General features: G+C 40.4%; 1 protein-coding gene across 1 annotated transcript in view; it reads left to right on the top strand.

The window, feature by feature from the left end:
• The window catches only part of DOCK4 (dedicator of cytokinesis 4), a 282,165-nt gene that overhangs the window by 240,233 nt on the left and 23,488 nt on the right, over positions 1-18,444 (top strand). Inside the window, 6 exon segments of the mRNA XM_007469745.1 lie at positions 2,468-2,616; positions 4,923-5,009; positions 6,814-6,918; positions 12,131-12,272; positions 13,638-13,804; positions 16,524-16,610. Coding sequence (XP_007469807.1) covers positions 2,468-2,616; positions 4,923-5,009; positions 6,814-6,918; positions 12,131-12,272; positions 13,638-13,804; positions 16,524-16,610 — 737 coding nt within the window.

Raw genomic sequence — 18,444 nt, 5'->3', positions numbered from 1 at the left:
CACCATTCTACTTTCTGTCTCTGTGAATTTGACCTTCATTGCCTTTTAGGTACCACCCTGTGGTCAGCTGCAGGCTTCAGCTGTGGGGAGTGAGGACCCTCAGTCCTCACCCCTCCCCCCTTTCACTGTGGCATGGTTAGTCTTAAGGGTTAGTCTTTTTTGAGTGCCCAGGGAGACACACAAGAAATTTCAGAGACAAAGATGATCATTCCTGAGCTGCATCACTAAGAGAAAATAGGAGTTATTTAGTAGCTACAGCGGAAAGGCTTGAAGGAACAGGCTGTGAAGGACCATAGGTGTCAGTTGGTGTGATAAGTGAGGGGAACCTTAGTTTGTTCGGATAACCTTAGTTTGTTCGGATAACACGAGCAAAGAGTGTGGATGGAAAAACAAAGACACACATGGGGTTTTCTTAGGTGCTTGGCATGATAAGAATATGTGGGTAATTAAAGATTAGGAAATTATCCCAGGAGGCCTCAGAGAAAAGTAGAAGGCTATTCAAATACAGCACAGCTCTGATGATCTGGTTATTATCATCACCATTCTTGTCCTCTGTAAAGCAGTCTTCCATGGCAACCTACGTTGTGGCGATTCAGCTGTTTCTGCATCCACTTATTAACCAACACCCTTTAGCGGATATTCCCTCTCTCCATCTGCCCACAAGAAAGGGTTTGTCCAGTGCCCAAGCAAGAGAAGCCACCTCTGTCCCAGGTGGGCAGCTGCCGCTGGGTCAGGATGCATCTTGTTTCATTCAGCAAAATCTGATAATGGGGTCAAGGGGGCTGGAGGCTTCTTAGGAGAGACAGTGGTGGGCTCCTTCTTACCTGCAATAAGTGGAGGAACAGTGGGAATATGTGAGCGGAGGGACCATATCATGGGCAGCCTTCTCTGTCACTTTAGGAAATATAAATTTGTTCTGTTAGTTACTTAGAGTCATTGGCTAGTTTTAATCAGGGGAGCAATGTGATCATTTGCAGTGAAGGAAAGTCATATTGGTAACAGTGCACAAACTGAATGCTGGGGGATAGGAGACTGCTGGTGGGTGATGAAAGCTTTTGCTACAGTCATTGAAGCTACAGGATTGAGCTCACCAAAGGTAATTAAAGAAGAAGAACCGCCAGAGCCTGTGCCTTACAGGACTTCTACACTTGAGAGAAAAGAGAAAAGTGATAGGAATCTAGCTCTTTATCACAACTGTATGTTATACACTGAGATAGCCAAATCATAGTACTAGAACCTAACATGTTACTTAAGAGCTTTATGTGTAGTTACCCTTCAAGCAAATAAGTGAAAAGAAGAATTACCATTTATGGATATTGTGGTAAAAGCTCCTACTGTGTCTTTTGAGACGTGTGTGGAGGTGGTAGTTAAATGGATAGATAACATAAGGGTTTGTTCGTTTTATTCAGTGTAGGAAGTGAGTTGGCTGTTATAGTGTTAGATTATTATTATTATAGTCCTTCATCGGTGACAGTGAATTCTGGTTCCTATTCTTGATGTATTTGGCCATATTTATGGTTCAGGAAAAGAAGAGACCTGCAGAATAGCAAGTATTCTATTAAATACACTACCTGTCAACTATGCTTAAGCCTGTGGGTCACCATTTTCACGCGTGTGTATAGAATGTCATCTCTTTTCATGTTTCCCCAAGAAATTCCAACCACACCAAACATGTCATGACTTCAGTAGCCATTACTGAAGTTGGGACTAACCATGGGGGTCATAGCACACAGCCCCCGCAGTTTGTTTTCCCTCTCTGTCACACACACACACACACACACACACACACACACACTGTTTATCCAAAACTTTTACTCTTTCTTGTCCTTCCTCTGTTGCTAGATTTAAAAAATTTTTTCTTCTCTGAACTCGGCTCCTCTCTAGCTTTGCCCCTCCTAAATTCTGCCTGTACCCTGACCCCCTCAACACACACACACACACACACACACACACACACACACACACACACACACCACTCTCAGATTTTTCAGCCTTTTATTATCCAGGAGAATTTAGCTATCATTTTTCCTTCCTAAGCATGCCCTTTGGAAGATGCCCATAGTCCCACTCCAAGGGATTTACCCGTGAACTTCCGAGCAAACAAAGGCATGTCTCCCCTACCTACATCTTTGAACCAGCTACAGAGATACCCTTAAACATTTTTATTTTTATTATCATATGCTGGTAGCATATGAACGTTATGGGGGAAAAAGAAAGGAGGGAAGGAGAGAAAGACGGAGAAAATAAAGAGAACCAAAAGATCAAACACAAATCTCTTGATAATTCCATCTCCCAGGGGAACTCATCATTCATTAACCTTCTGTTGCATATATTCTGGACATTTTTTTCTTTAGTATCATAACATTCAGAAAATAGTATTTTCTCCAATTTGTCCCAAACCAGCCCCGTTTGAAGGGAGGTTCTTTGGGGTCCTGTCTCGATCATCACCTTCCCACTTGAATTTCAGAGGCCGCATATACTCTTCTGTTATATGATGAGCTGCTGGAATGGTCTGATCGGCCCCTCCGGGAGTTCCTGACCTACCCCATGCAGACAGAATGGCAGCGCAAGGAGCACCTGCACCTCGCCATCATCCAGAACTTTGACAGAGGCAAGGTAGGTGGCCCCGCCCACCCGTGGCATCTCGCAAGGTGATTGTCACATTTCCTTTAGTTCATTGATGGCCACCTCTTCAAGCAGGGGCCCTCGAATTTCAATGTGCGTTAAAGACTCCAAAGAGTTTATTGAAATTAAGATTCCCAGGCCCTACTCCTGGACATTCTGATTAAGTAAATCTGGCTTGAGGCAAGGGATTCTGCAATTTTAACAAGGACTCCAGGAAATTCCAATGTGTATGAACATGGGACCCCACCTTGAGAAACACTGATCTAAAGGTTTTGATAACCAGGCATTTTATTTTCTGCAAAACCATTATCACACCTCACTCAGCTCCCCAAATTGGCATGTAGTAATCTGCCTCCTTCCACTTTCTCTTTAAGGTAAAATAAATGAAACTAAATTTGTTTACAGCATTTTATGGCATCCCGTCATATACTGAGAGTTTCCATGGGGTGTTTAAAACCTCCCTGAGCTAATAAGGCAATTCAGCACATCACCTCCCTGCCCCCTGCTCCCTCTTCAAGGGTTTGCAGTGCTCTTGAAGAAAAATAATTGTGAATCTGACCCCAGTTGATTTGAACACTTGGATGCTTTGGTGATACGTGTCTTAGATTTACGTATATCTTCCAAAGTGCCAAGGTTAAACAGGAAATTAAAATACAACCAGTGGCTGTCGTTCTCTTATAAGACATAATTGGGTACACCTAAAAATTTGATGAAAGGGAATTGCTTCTTTCCTATCCTCTTCTATTATTTATCAAACTACACTGATATATCATTCGTTACGTTAATAGCAAAGAAATGCCTCTGTGCCCTCCTGCAGTAAAGTCCACCCTTAAGATAAGCTGTTACAAAACCTCTGGCTGCATCTCTTGGCCCATTCTCGGGAGCTTGTGCTGGATCAGGCCTTGGAGACTACGGCCCATGGGTCAAATGGTTCACTGACTGTTTCTGTTCGGCCCACAATCTAAGAATCACTTTTACATTTTTAATTGGTTGAACAAAATGAAAAGAAAAATGATTTGACGTGAGAAAATTACATGAAGTTCCCTTTTCATTGTCTATAAAGTTTTATTGGAACCCAGCCAAGCTCATGTGTGTCTATACGGATGTGTTTTCATGATTTAACAGCAGTTGAGGGGTTGTGACAAAGGCTGTATGGTCCACAAGACCTAAAGTATTTACTGTTTGGTGAAGAAATCTGCCGATACCTGAGCTAGATCAAAGGATTTCTGCATTTCTCCTTAGACTAACCAGCTGGGTTAAACCCTCACAATTTCCAAGTGAAATTGGGCCAAACAAGGAATCCACTGTGCCAGTTGCGGACAATTGGGCCTTAGGGGTCGGTGGCAGTTCCCCCCACCCCAGCATTGAGGGCCTGTTTATTCGTCTCCTTGACCATTGTGGAACAGCAGTTATTTCAAGATGATAATTTTGTCTCTTTGTTTTTTACCTATAAATTATTACTTTTTAAAAAAGTTTCATTGAAGTACAGTTGATTTACAGTGTTGTATTAATTTCTTTGGTACAGCAAAGTGACTCAGTTGTACATATATTTTTTTTCATATTCTTTTCCATTATGGTTTGTCACAGGCTATTGGATATAGTTCCCTGTGCTATGCAGTAGGACCTTGTTGTTTATCCATCCTATATATACTAGTTTGCATCTGCTAAACCCAAACTCCCACTCCATCCCTCTCCCACCCCCACACCCTTGGCAACCACGTCTGTCTTCTGTGTCTGTGAGTCTTTCTTTGTTTCGTAGATATGTTGATTTGTGTTGTATTTTAGATCCCACATACAAGTGATATCATATGGTATTTGTCTTTCTCTGTCTGACTTACTTTGCTTTAGTGATAATCTCTAGGTTCATCTGTGTTGCTACAAATGGCATTATTTCATTATTTTTGATGGCTGAGTAATATTCCATTGTATGTGTGTATGTATGTGTGTGTGTGTGTGTATATATATATATATATATATATATATATATATATATATATATACATACACCACATCTTCAACATGATAATTTTGAAATGATGCCAGGAAATGTTGTTTTTGTGCCATATGTTAATGACTTGTGGTGGGTTATCATTTTCCACTCTCTAAAGATTTTTAATAGTTAACACATTAATTACATGCTGTTTTCATGCATAAAATTGCAGTGGTACCTTAAGGGTAGGTTATGAAGGTTAAGAAGTAAGGCTTGATCATCTGAAAGCAGTCACCTCCTGACCTCTGGGTGGGAGTTAGTAAATGTTGTGAGATCATGAACATTTATGTCATTCACTTGTCCACAGTGTTGGGAGAATGGCATCATCTTGTGCCGGAAGATTGCAGAGCAGTATGAAAGTTATTATGATTATAGAAACCTGAGCAAGATGAGGGTAAGGTACCTGGATGCATCCTAATCAGATTACGGTATCCTTTTTGGCTTAGCTTTCCAATATGGCGCTATGAAATTACCTTTGTGTTAGTCTTGATATGTCTTGCAGAAAGCTTTTTAAAGATGCCTTTCCTCTGAAGCATACTCCTCTATTTATACAGAGAAATAACATGTTGATCTGTGTGATTTTTCTGATTAATATACAAAAAAGGAGCCCTTGATCTATTCTAAACACATCTGACGTATGAAATATAAAATTTAACCCAAGATACTTTCAGTTTGTTGAGGAAACTCTCCACACTATTAGAAGAGCTTGCCACTTGCACACAAATCTGTAACAATGTACCATTCTTAGTCCCATAATCTGCACAGCAAAATAGTAAAAATGACTAGCTGACACGTTTTTAAATATTTGGGGGTGAACTTCTATAGGTGTCAAATCTTTTTCACTTCAGAAATATGTTTTTATTTGCTAAACTGAAACCAAGGTCTTAGTACCCAAGAGCCCAAGGAGTCTAATATTTTGTGTCCCTGAACAAATGTTTTATACCTTCTTTTATTTCAAATTCATGCAAGTCCCTCTGGTACTCCAAGTCCTATTCTTTAAAGTCATGAACATTTGGTGTCATCTTGTAACACTTAAGCTCTTCAGGGTTTCTAAAACAGGATCATCAGCTTTTATATATACATTTTAAAAAAAGATGATGATGTTTCCTTTTAATTCTGAGGTAGCAATTTAAGAGATGATCTCATAAACCTTTAACAGCTCAAAATCCCTTACACCACAAGTAACTTTTTCAGCTGGCAGGAGCTGGCCCTGTACTTTGGGCGTAGTATTTCATGTCAGCAGTTCATCGATATTTCTCCTAACATCAAAACCAAGGAGGAAAAACCTTGTTTTAACTTCAGTCCATCATGCGGGCGCTGGCAGGCACTGCAGTTTTATATAAAAATGTTGTTGTGCTTCTCTTGGCATCCTGTCCCTGGAATAGAATCGAGGTTACAGTGTTTACCCATTAGAGCCCTTGGGTGCCATAGTCACTAAGATTTTTATAAACCCAAAGCATTGCACTTCATGCCAACTGCTCTTTGGGGAGCTGTTACTGGGGGTGGGGGAAGGGGGAATGTTTTCAAGTGAAATATTAGTCTTTCTGTGGAAACCCTGGGGATGATAATACCATGAATAGGGAACCATAAGCTTTATGTACTTTGTAGTTCCAACCTTGTCAAAGACACACTTAAGAGCTTTCAGCCCAGACAGCACTTTGCACTATGGGCCCCCTTTGGTTTGGTTTATTGGTTTATCCCTGTCCAACCTGTACAAGGTTGCACCTTCCGAATGTCCCAAATTACCATGACCCAGGTAAACCAAATCCACAGGTGAGTACGAGAATTCTCCAGAATTTGCCTCTAACAGTTCATGTTAATTTTTATCTTACTGTGAAGAAAATATTTCCTCGATAGACCAGGTGCATAGAAATCATTCTCTCTGGTGAGAACATGTAATAACATACTCGATCCTTTAAAGCGGGGGTCAGGAAACTGCAGCCTGTGTGCCTCGCAGAATTAAGTAGTTGTGACAGGGACCAGGTGGCCTGCAAAGTCTAAAATATTTATTGCCTGGTCATTTACAGAGTAAGTTTGCTGATCCCTGCCTTAAAGCACAGAAAGGGAGTCAAACCTTCTTTTCTGCACACTGAACTAAAATGATGTTCTCCTTTTTATAGAAGAAATATCCTCTTCTATAAAGTGGTAGAGCTAAAAGATGAGATAAAATGATTAAAATTTCCCCTGTTCTTTGCTAGATGATGGAAGCCTCTTTGTATGACAAAATTATGGACCAGCAACGTCTTGAACCAGAGTTCTTCAGAGTTGGATTTTATGGGAAAAAATTTCCATTTTTCTTAAGAGTAAGTAATATACTATTTAATTTGCTTTTATACTTCCAATATAGATATCCCAATCAAGCAAACTAAGATCTGAATGACATTTTATCCTTTTAAGACAGGGTAAAATAACGTCATGAGATTTTCTTTTAACTTTGTAGTTTGCAAACACACTCATCTAGAATGACTTGTTTTGAGTAATTTCCCAAGATTTCAAACAGTCATTTGATTTTTCTTCTTAAGTTTCTAAGCTTACTATATCTTATGAGCAGTCTCTGGCAATTACAGTTGCTTCCCCTGTGTGATAGAGAATCTCTCTTCAGAATGCGGTTTCCGTAGAGTTAACATTCAAGAGAAGTGGCTGGAGTTGCAGAAAACATAGCAGTTTCACATTATATACAAACTCTTCCTCCAGAATCACGTGAAGAGCGTTGTTTGGCCTAGTCGATTCTGTGAAAAGCTAAATGGCACCCAGTAAAGAGATGCAATTTATTGCTAGTAGAAACTATTTCTACAAAGGAAAATTTTCCAGACTCTCTAAGGTACCTACTGGATAGTAAAATACTTGATTCCATTCTCACCGTTGTTCACGCTGTACCCAGTAGTCTCTTATGTGCTTGAATACTTATATAACATTTCTATAAGTAACATCCCACTTACACTTGCTTACCTAAAAGCATTGGTTGGGAGAGGGAATTCACCTCCCCAAGCAACTGAGGAGAAATATCTAGGATAATTTTGTAACACTGAGTGAATTCATTACAAACTTTAAATCTCAGTATACAAATATTTTGGTATTTGTGTTGCCCTAAATACCTTGCTTTAACTGTCAGTACCTATGGATAGATACAGGATGGGGGTACTTGAAGGCGAACAGAGAGAAGAAAGATTTGACTTCATTTTTTCTTTAATAATCATTAACTTACCTGCCTTTCAGAATAAAGGTTTTATATATATAAAACCTTTATTCATACATATATATAAAATACCCAAACACCATAGGCAAAGATTGATTTAGTATTACATAGAACAAATGCTCAAATAACAAATCATTCATCTTTAACTGATTGAAATGACCGTGTATTTGGGTGCCACGCAGACATAAGTAAAATCTCTTTGTTGGATTAAAGAGGAGCCACATGATGTACCCAGTCACATTGTTGGCTCTGCAGATGGACCTGCCTGAAGACAAAGGAAAACTTGATTCCAAATAAAAACTAGTGGCAAACTCAGAACACATGCTGAATTTGAAAGACTACGTCTTGAAAATGGACATGCTGGTCCTAGGCTGTCATCAGCCACCCCCCACAGAGCACACAGGGCCTGGGTCCAAGTTCTGAGGGGAAGGAAGGACGTTCTAGAGCTGTGAGCTGCACAAAGGGCCGAGACCCCACAGGAGGGTCCAGACATGACTCTGCTGCTGCAGATCCCCTTCCTCTCTTGGCTCAAAATCATGCAAAGATGATGTTTTCTTATCGTACTCAGGGCTACCTGATCCATTATGCACAGTAGATACAGTGTTTAGAGACCATATTATTCTTAGATGGCCCATAAAACTGTTTTAATTTCTTTTAAAAATCAGAAGAAAAAAGTGAATTTTTTTTTGATGTGGACCATTTTTAAAAGTCTTTATTGAATTTATTAAAATATTGCTTCTGTTTTTTTTTAATGTTTTGGTTTTTTGGCCATGAGGCATGTGGGATCTCAGCTCCCCGACCAGGGATGGAGCCCACACCCCCTGCATTGGAAGGTGAAGTCCTAACCACTGGACTGCCAGGAAAGTCCCAGAAAAAAGTGAACTTTTAGGTTAAAGAAAATGTTATAGTATATATTATATTGTATATTATACATTAGATTATTATTCATCTATTTGTCTTTATACCAAATGAGTCATACAATATGATTTTTAATATTTTTTATAGAGAAAGCAGCCCACAAAAGTGTTGTAGCCCTGATCAAATTCTGAATTCAGCTAGCAAGTGTATTATGAAGTATCCTAGATGTCTATCTAGTATGTGCAATTAGTGTTAATTAAAAGTGTAAAGTTTCTAAAACTCAGAAGCAGTTTAGGAGCCATAATTTTAAAGGGAAGTTAGCAAATTAGAGGACTGCATCAGCTAATAAAATGAATTTTGTTAAAAAGTCAATTGGAATAAATCAATCTCTGTATCACTGTTCTTTCGAAAACAGTTTTCCTAGAAATAAATGGCATTTCCTTCAAAATGAAAGAGAAGGGTCACCCTCTATTGGTTTCTAAAGAGCACTGTACCCTTTGGAATCATGAGGCTAGACCTTTTTTTAGGAAATCAGATTCTAGTCTGTTCTTTCATTTAAAAACAAACAAATATCTACATTAAAAATTTCCTTTCATTGTTTGATCAATTTGCAGAAAATGTTTAAAGCTCAAATAAATTAATATATTTATATGATTGTATGATCAAAGTAGGTTTTTTTTACCCTCATGGAAAATGGGTTCTTTACTGACAATGTTTTATATGCATAGAATATGTTTGAATAATGATTTGTCTAAGGAGAATGACTGAGGTCAAGGATGGGAAAAAGATTTACTTTTTATTGTATGCCCTGTGCTATTTGGGAATTCTTTGTACCACAGGTATGTATTTCCTTTAAAAAAAAAAAAAAAAAGACGATTAAAAAAAAGTAAGTATTAATAAATATGACCCAGCAATTCCACTCCTAGGTATGTATAATCAAGAGAATTGAAAACATAGAGCCACATAAAGACATGTACACGAGTATTCATAGCAGCATTATTCATAATTGCCAAAACAAGGAAATTGTCCAAATGTCCATCCACTGATGAATGGATAAACAAAATATGGTACAGCTATACAATGGAATATTCAGCAATAAGAAAGGAATGAGGTAATGATATATGCTACAAAACAGTTGAACCTTGAGAATATTATGTGAAAGAAGCCAGTCACAAAAGGCTACATGTTATGTAATTCCATTTTATGTGAAATGTCCAGAATAGGCAAATCTATGGAAACAGAAAATAGGTTAGTGGTTGCCAAGGACTGAGGGGAGGGGAACTAGGGAGTGACTGCTAATGGGCATGAGTTCCTTTTTGAGGTAATGAAAATAATCTGAAATTAGATAATGCTGATAGTTGCACAACTCTGTGAATATACTAAAAGCAACTGAATTGCATACTTCAAAAGGGTGAATTCTATGGTATGTGAACTGCATCTCAGTAAAGCTGTGGTTTAAAAAAACAAAAAGCATTGATGGAGGAAATGCTTAATTCCTCTTTATTTCTCAGAAACTCAAATATCAGACGCAAAATTTATGTTTATTCCAAAATGATTTCTTAATACCACTGAATGACTTTACACTTAGAGGAACTCCCCTGATTTTACAAATTGTTGTGATGTATAAGCATTTTTTTAGAACTGTTTCAGTTTTTTGAGTATTCAGATATTTATTTGGAGACTTCTGTAAGATGCAGGAAGGTATGTATTGTCTTATTTTATCAAGCAAATTTATTATCTTTTTTAAAAAAGTTTATTTTATATTGGAGTATAGTTGATTTACAATGTTGTATTAGTTTCAGGTGTACAGCAGAGTGATTCAGTTATACATATACATATATCTATTCTTTTTCAGATTCTTTTCCCATACAGGTTATTAAAGAGTATTGAGTAGAGTTCCCTGTGCTATACAGTAGGTCCTTGTTGATTATCTTTTGAGTAGAAAAAAAGCAAATAATACAGCATCAGAAAGTATGACTTCTATCAAGAAAGTTTTAAATATAGGATTGTTTGGGGGGGGGTCTTAATTTCTAGGGAGTCTGTCTTAGCTTGTGTTTTTCAAAGGATCGTGATTTAGTGAGAGGCTTGTGGGGAATTGTGGCAGGTTCTCAGCACCCAGTCCTGCTGTTGTTTCCTCTGCGTGCCTGCAGCTGCTTTTTCTCAGCTGCAACCCCAAGCCCTCTGCCCACGGGTGGTTTTTAACTTCCTCACTTTGGCCCAGAGTTCTTCCTCGGGGCATTTGACGCAATCACAGAAACCTCACAGAGCTGAGAAACACTGAGACCCTTGGGCCTTAACTCCCCAGACCACAAATCACTGTATTTCTTAAAGATCTGCAAGGCACTTTATCCCACAGTCTTTCTTGGTCTCAGTAGCTCCTAGGAGTTTTTCCTGGACGTACCAGGCCATGTTCAGAACAGAGAGAGCTCAGGCCTTGGACTCAGACCTGAGCTTAAATCTCATACAAAGTATGTAACGATTTTGATCCTCGGTTCTCAATTATAAAATGGGGGGCGGAGGTAACAACCTCTCAAGTTTATTTGGGTTAAATAAGGTATGTACAGAGAGCCTAGCCAATGATTGTGCTCAACAATTATAATTTCATTATCATTAAACTCTCAGAAAGAGTTCCTCCTTATCGATAACCGAATCATAAAGACACTTGTCAGAAACATGCCCATCTTTCCAGCTCTGTGGCCTCCATCAAGGATGACCTTCACCATTCTTTCCTCAGTGAGAGAGCGTCCTAACCACAGAATGTTTATACATATTGTAAGAAGAAAACCAAAAACAGACAAAAATTTAGCAAGACCTTAAAAGTCCCAAATCTTAGCTTCAGCCAGTTAACAGGATTCCTGGCTACAGAAGGCTGAGCTGAGTTGGGGATGGCAGGGAAGCTTCCTGTGCCAGCCCTGTTGAGAACTGGAATGCAGACAGGCCTAGTCTTCCTTTATATGGAAGGATCTAGGAATAAACGTGTTAAGGGTGATCTCAGTGACCTTTATAGAAAGAATGCAGTAAAATGTATTTTTAGAGATTACACTTACTTTGCTTCCTTCCAAATTGAGAATTTATCCACTTAACTTGATATCCAGTTTATGAAAATAATCTGTAATACATGTGTTCGCTAACATTTGGAGGGAACAGGATTGCTTTGTTTTGTGCTTCAGTGCTCTGAGAATCAGACGCCCCTTTGCACCTCATGCAGGTGAACCCAGAAGAGTGAGGCATGCTACTGGAACTTATTAAAAGCAATAGAGAGTTATGCTCATGACCTTTGCTCTGCATTTTTAATATTTGGGTAAATTCTTTAGACTGTTCCAGTGTATTTTTTTGGTCATAGTCTATTGATGTTGGGCCTATGCTTAGTTACCGCCAGTGTCATTTATTTTGGCTTCTCTCTGTAACTAAAGCACCCAATTATATGGTCCTAATTTTTTTTTTTCTGATTTCACCTCCAGAATAAAGAGTTTGTGTGTCGAGGGCATGACTACGAAAGGCTGGAGGCCTTCCAGCAGAGAATGCTGAACGAGTTCCCCCACGCCATCGCCATGCAGCATGCCAACCAGCCCGACGAGACCATCTTCCAGGCAGAAGCTCAGTGTATCCGCACCTAGAAGGGCTGGATTCCAGTTAGATCACACTGGCCTTTAGCTGCAGAGCATTTTCATGCAGGTGGTTCAACTACTGATCCCTTTTCAATAGCTCTGTTCTTACTCTCCCTCTGAGTTCTCATCGTCTTAATTTTAGGTTAGCTCCTTCCAGACAGAATTATGATAGTTATTCTCATGATTTAGTTGAAAAGAAACCCCTTAAGGCTTCTGTTAAAGAATTTTCCCCCTTTTAGTTACAACTTTTCTGTATCTCAGCCCTGCTTTTAAAGCTTCTTTTTTGGGATTTCCCTTAGAATAATTTTCCTCTGGCATCCCCTGTAGAAACTACTTGAATTCAGTTCAAGGAAATGATAGCACTATGTTTATTGGGACATATCATTACTCCCTTTTCCCTTGCTATTTTTATTCTGGATGGAAGGGGAGAGAGTTACCCCCCATATCTTCCAGGGACTCTTAACCTTGGCATCCTGGACAGCACTGCATCATTTAATAATTGCCGTATAATTGACACTCCCATTGTCTAAACATGAACAACTCAACTGAAATTACACAGGCATTAGAGGCAAAGGGAATTCACCCTAGCACTCTTTTCTGAATTCCTCTGTCTTTTTCTGAAACCGATGATCTTAAAGAAGACCAGAAACTCCCCCCTGAAAATTACAAATGCCATTTCAAAGTAGAAACTTAAATGCACCAGAAGCAAGAAGGTATGTAAGGAAAAAATTTTGCTATCCTTCTTTGAATGAGAAGAGAAGGTAAACATACAAGTAAATATGATAGCCTTTAAAGTAGTTTTTAAAAGTATCAACTACAACTAAACACTCTGCTTATCAATACAAGATTTGAGAGAGTGGATACCACAAATGTGGGAAGGCTGGAGACAGGAGCATATGAGTTACTATTAATACTGGTTACTATCTTTGGTTGCTTGGGTATTTGTACGTTGTTTTACAAACAAACAAAATTTAAAAAGACCATACGTGCACTAAAGATCAGAGTGTCTCATGACCAAGGATTAAAATTAAAACAATACTGAGTATGTGAGATCCAAACCATTCCCACCCACCCCCAACCAAAAAGAAAAAACAATCAATGATAAATAAATTCACAGGACATAGAAATTTCAAACTGATACTTTGTCAGAATCACCTATGTAAAACTACTTTAAGGCTTGTAGTTTGAGAGGTGATTTGCTATGAACCGAGTTCTTGGTACCTTCTTGGCAGTTTTGACTTGGCTCCAAATAGAAACACCAGACTGTTCCCCATCCTCTTCTCTCTGCCACAGCTCATCTCGAGCCAGACTTCCACAGAGTTTGCCAAGTCAGGTTCCCTCCTTGACTCTTGAATCCTAGATTTGCAGATATATGCCGTGACTCCCATCCCGGACAGCCAGGAGGTCCTGCAGAGAGAGGGTGTCCCAGACAACATCAAAAGTTTCTATAAAGTGAATCACATCTGGAAATTCCGCTACGACAGACCATTTCACAAAGGCACTAAAGATAAAGAGAATGAATTCAAGGTACTAGGCCGTTCTTATGACACGCGGTTTCCTCAGATAGACTGTGAACTCCTGGGGGCAAAATGCTTGATAAATATTTACTCAGAATAGAGTCAAGTGATAAAGCTAGAAGGGACCAGAAATCATGTGGTCTAGCTGTTCTCAAACTCTACCATGTATCAGGGTGGCATGGGGTGCTTTCTCATCAAGCAGATTTCTCAGCCCAGGAATTCTGACTCACTGGGTCATAGAGGAAGCCCTGAAGTTTATGACGATTCTAATGGCAGTGGTCCTCAGTCCAGTTTTTGAGCTCTCATGATTCATCTCAGTCCTCTCATTCATTCAAGTTTAACCAACTGTGGGAACCTCAGGATATTTATTCTCAGTTACAAGAGACTGCCGTGAGTAAAGGATACTGAAGGAACAGGGGATTCTGAGACAGAACCACTAGGGAGCCTGCTGGTGCAGTGGGAGAGTTCTGTGCTATCTTTTGCTGCATTTTCTTATTAGAACGGTGTGTAACTAAGACTTGTGAGAGGACCCAGAATAAAAACAAACCATAGACTGTTTGCATGGGTTGAGTTCTCCATCCTCAGTAGTTCCGATATGCCTTTGCTAATTCTCTCTCAGCCGGAAAGGGCAAGGTTTCTCACAGCCACCCTGGGGGAAAGGGGCAAGATTGTTCCACCCATAAATTATAATCTGCTCTTTCCTTGTTAACAGTGACAAAGTGAGGCCACACAGATCCCCAGTTAGTCAGTATTTCCCCCTAAACAGAGAATGTAAAATGAATGTAGGATTGTGGGTGACTTGGCTTAGCTTCTTTCATCACAGCATCTCTACTTAAGCTGGGAGATGTTCTCCTATCAGCTATGATTGTCTGATGTGAACTTGCCTTGTCACCCCTGCCTAAGTGTCAGTCCCCAGTGCTCCCAGCAGCAACTGCAGGAGTTACTCACAGCCAAGTGATCAGAGGGAAAGCTGGATAGTTTTGCAGTGTTATGATGGGATTGAGCAAAGCATAGTCCTTTGGGCAAGGAGGTTGATGGGTTAAATATCAAGGCCAGGAAACCACTGGAAAATAGCACTAGGATGTTATTGAAAAGATCCATGACCATTTTCTAATCCTTTTGGATACCTTAATTTTTCTTTTGGCCTTCCAAAACCAATTAAAGATCATTAATGTGTAATATAGTTTTCATTGCAAGTTTCCAGTAGGTAAAAAGTCCAAGATCCACCAGAGTTGGACAGATGACTTGCTCAGAGTGGCGTTCTAATTACCCCAGACACTGCACTAGAACCCGCACCTTCTGATGCCGTCTCCATTGCTTTTTCCGCTGCACCACATTTCCTCTTGGCCATCACGTTAAATATTTATCAGTGTTGTAGCAACCCTCCTAAAATAAATAAATAAATCTGGCTCCTTACTCCTGTGCTCACAGCCCTCAGCATCTGGCTCCAAACTGCCCTTGCACTCACCCACACTCCCCGTCAGCTCCTGCAGCACCGAGCTTCTCCCTCCATCTCCTGCCATGCCCTTTCACAAGCCGCTCGCATCTCTGCGCCTGCTGCTTCCTGCTGCCTGCACCGTCTCCCCCACTCTCTGCCTGGCAAACTCCTACTCACTCTTCAAAATTCCTCTCACGTGTCACCTCCTCTGAGAAGCGCTGTCCTCCTCCCACAGGATGCTGGGCACGCCTGCTTTCTCCTCTGTTTTCCCCCAGCACCTGGAGCATTCCTTTCTCTTCTCCCTGAACCCTTCTTGATCTGCTTACCCCCCTGTCACCAGCAGAGCACGCGGGGCCCCTGTCAGCAGGCCTCTGCCCTATTCATTGCAGTAGGTCTTGGCTGGCACAAAGAAATCCTTCCATTTGTTGTTGTTGTTGAATAAATGGCACTATTTCAGGAATTTTGTCAAGTTTATTATCCACGCAGGAATACGCTTTGTTTAAGTAAGAAACATGAGGCAGAGATGCAGAAGCCTGGTTGACAAAAGAGAAAGTCGTCATCAGCAGCAGCTCTTACCAAAGGCAGCCATGGTTTCACGTGTCACGGGGTTGCTCATCCTGGCCAGCGGAGCCCTGGCTCTTAAATACAGATCCTCCTGGATCACAGCAGTGAATATCGGCACGAGAAAACATGGCACAGTGCCTGTAGCAACGGAGAAGTCGGAAGTTCTAGTGCAGGGGTCCTAGGGGCAGCTCTACAGGTGATGGGAATGTAGCTTTGAGCAGGTCACATGCCTCTTGGAGACTTAGTGTTGTCATCTTTAAAACAGAAAGATCAGGCTATGTGATTCCTAAAGCCCTTTCCTCCTTGAGGATTCTGTTATTCTAATCCCGTGTCGAATAGCTGATCTACTACTTGCCTCTTCCAAATAAAAATGGCTATAGACCCCTTGCAGAGTAGAGAGAGTTTAAATTAGAAACTTAGAGGAAATAGTAAAGAAAATAATGTGATGACCGGTTTTTATATTTTTAAGCATGCTGTCTGGAGTAGATGATTTATTCTACACAGAAAAAAGTTTCAGATGATATACAGTGAAATTTACATAAGCTTCAGTGTGTCTTACCGCCATAGCTTCCTGAGTGCAAAGGGGTTGCTGAAGTGCTGGAATGAATACTAAAGCAAAGCTGACAAAAATCGAAAACTTGATAAAACTGAACGGCAAACATTAGTCATAGCTCAGCAACTAGGAAGAAAGGTAACTTGGGGACTTAATTTGTTTTGTATTTCGTAGAGTCTCTGGGTGGAGAGAACATCATTATACTTGGTGCAGAGTTTACCCGGAATTTCCCGCTGGTTTGAAGTGGAGAAGCGTGAAGTGGTAAGGATCAGAGCTTATGCTCAAGAACTTTCTCATCACCTGGTGTCAGTCTGTATGTTTATTGCTTATGCTTTGGACTCGAAGTCCCTGGAAACACTCATAGTAAGTTAGTGAATGTTTGTGATATTTATTGACCGCTATGACCAAAGCTGGAAGGGGAACATTATCATTGACCTAGCCCAGCCAGCCAGAGGGATTCCTCAAAAATAGCTACGACTGCAGCATGTCAACACCTCCGGCCCTTGAGTTAGAAGAACTGGAATTCCAGCTCTCCTAACTACTCTAGCTATGTGACCTTCACTGCTTACCTTCAGTGCCAGGCCACTGGAAGAAAGTTATCTACATTAACTTATTTAATCACCATACCAAAGCTACAAGGTATGTATTCTTTTTTGTTTGTTTTGTTATACACATTTATTTTACTTTCAGATTCCACATATAAGTGGTAACAGAGTATTTGTCTTTCTCTGTCTGACTTATTTCACTAAGTATAATACCCTCTAGGTCCATCCACATTGTTGCAAATGACAGAATTTCATTCTTTTCTATGGCTCAGTAATATTCCATTTGTGTGTGTGTGTGTGTGTGTATAGATATATATATATATCTCAAATCTTCTCTATCCATTCATCTGTGGCTGGACACTCAGATTGCTTGTATATCTTGGCTATTGTACACAATGCTGCTATGAACATTGAGGTGCATGTATCTTTTTGAATTAGTATTTTCATTTTCTTTGGCTATATAGCTAGGAGTGGCATTGCTGGATCATATGGTGGTTCTGCTTTTAGTTTTTTGAGGAACCTCCATACTATTTTCCAAGGTGATTGAACCAATTTACATTCCCACCAGCAGTGGACTAGGGTTCTTATTTCTCCATATCTGAGGTATGTATTCTTATCCCCATTTTCACAAGTTTTGACAAGAGGTTAAAAGCCTTTGCCAGAGGTTCCATAGCAAGATATGGAAAAAAGATAAACTCGAGCCCAGATTTTTCTGACTCCAAACGTTTATCACTTCTAGCCTTATAAGGCAACATGAAGCCAGTGTCAAGCCCCAGCACAATATCTGACACACAGTAAGTCCATGCTGTCGCAGTTCACAGTAGAAGGGATGCTGCTCTGTTAGTCTCCCTGGGCACCAGTGGAGAAATCAGCGGGTGTCATTATAGAACCTGGAAACCACAGCACCCAAGAAGCCTTCGGGTTGTAAAGCACGCCTCCCAGCTCCAGTCCCCAGTTGTGGAAACAGAAAGCGGTTGCCGAAGGTATAGCCACATCCGGACTGAGACCCCGCCCTGTGCCTTGGCTGCTCTTCAAGCTGCCAGTACCTTGCTGTCAGCCACAGCCCTGCAATCTCAAGCATCCCTTCTCCCACCCTTCGTATACCCATTATGTCTCGGGCCAGCCACTGTCCTCTGGCTGATAGAAAATGTGCCAATTGTGAAAATATCATTTAACCCCTTCCTTTTTTTAAGTAACAAGCCCTCTCCGTCAATGAATAAGAAAGAGCAGTTCTTGCCCAAATTGTCTTCCAAGAATGGCTTATCCTACCTGAAATCTCTCTAAGCATTGAAACCACCCTCAGCTTATCCTATTCAATCACGCTAAGGATTTAATGGCATTTTCATTTTGCTGGGCGGAAAAATTCATACAGCTCCCTTAACAAATTGAACTCGGTCCAGCAGATTACATCAGTGTGCTTGTGTTCTTGTCAGGTCCGAGTCAAGGGTCCACAGAGCTGGTTACTCACATGGTGGACCCTGCAGCCTTCGTGGAAGAGAAGAGGCTGCTGACTTCAGTGCTCAGAAAGTCTTATTGTTATGCTTCCTGCT

Source organism: Lipotes vexillifer, unplaced genomic scaffold (genome assembly GCF_000442215.2).
Source record: "Lipotes vexillifer unplaced genomic scaffold, Lipotes_vexillifer_v1.1 scaffold597, whole genome shotgun sequence".
NCBI lineage: Eukaryota > Metazoa > Chordata > Mammalia > Artiodactyla > Lipotidae > Lipotes > Lipotes vexillifer.
The sequence above is the reverse complement of the archived record's forward strand: the minus strand, read 5'-3'. Positions and strand labels throughout refer to the sequence as shown.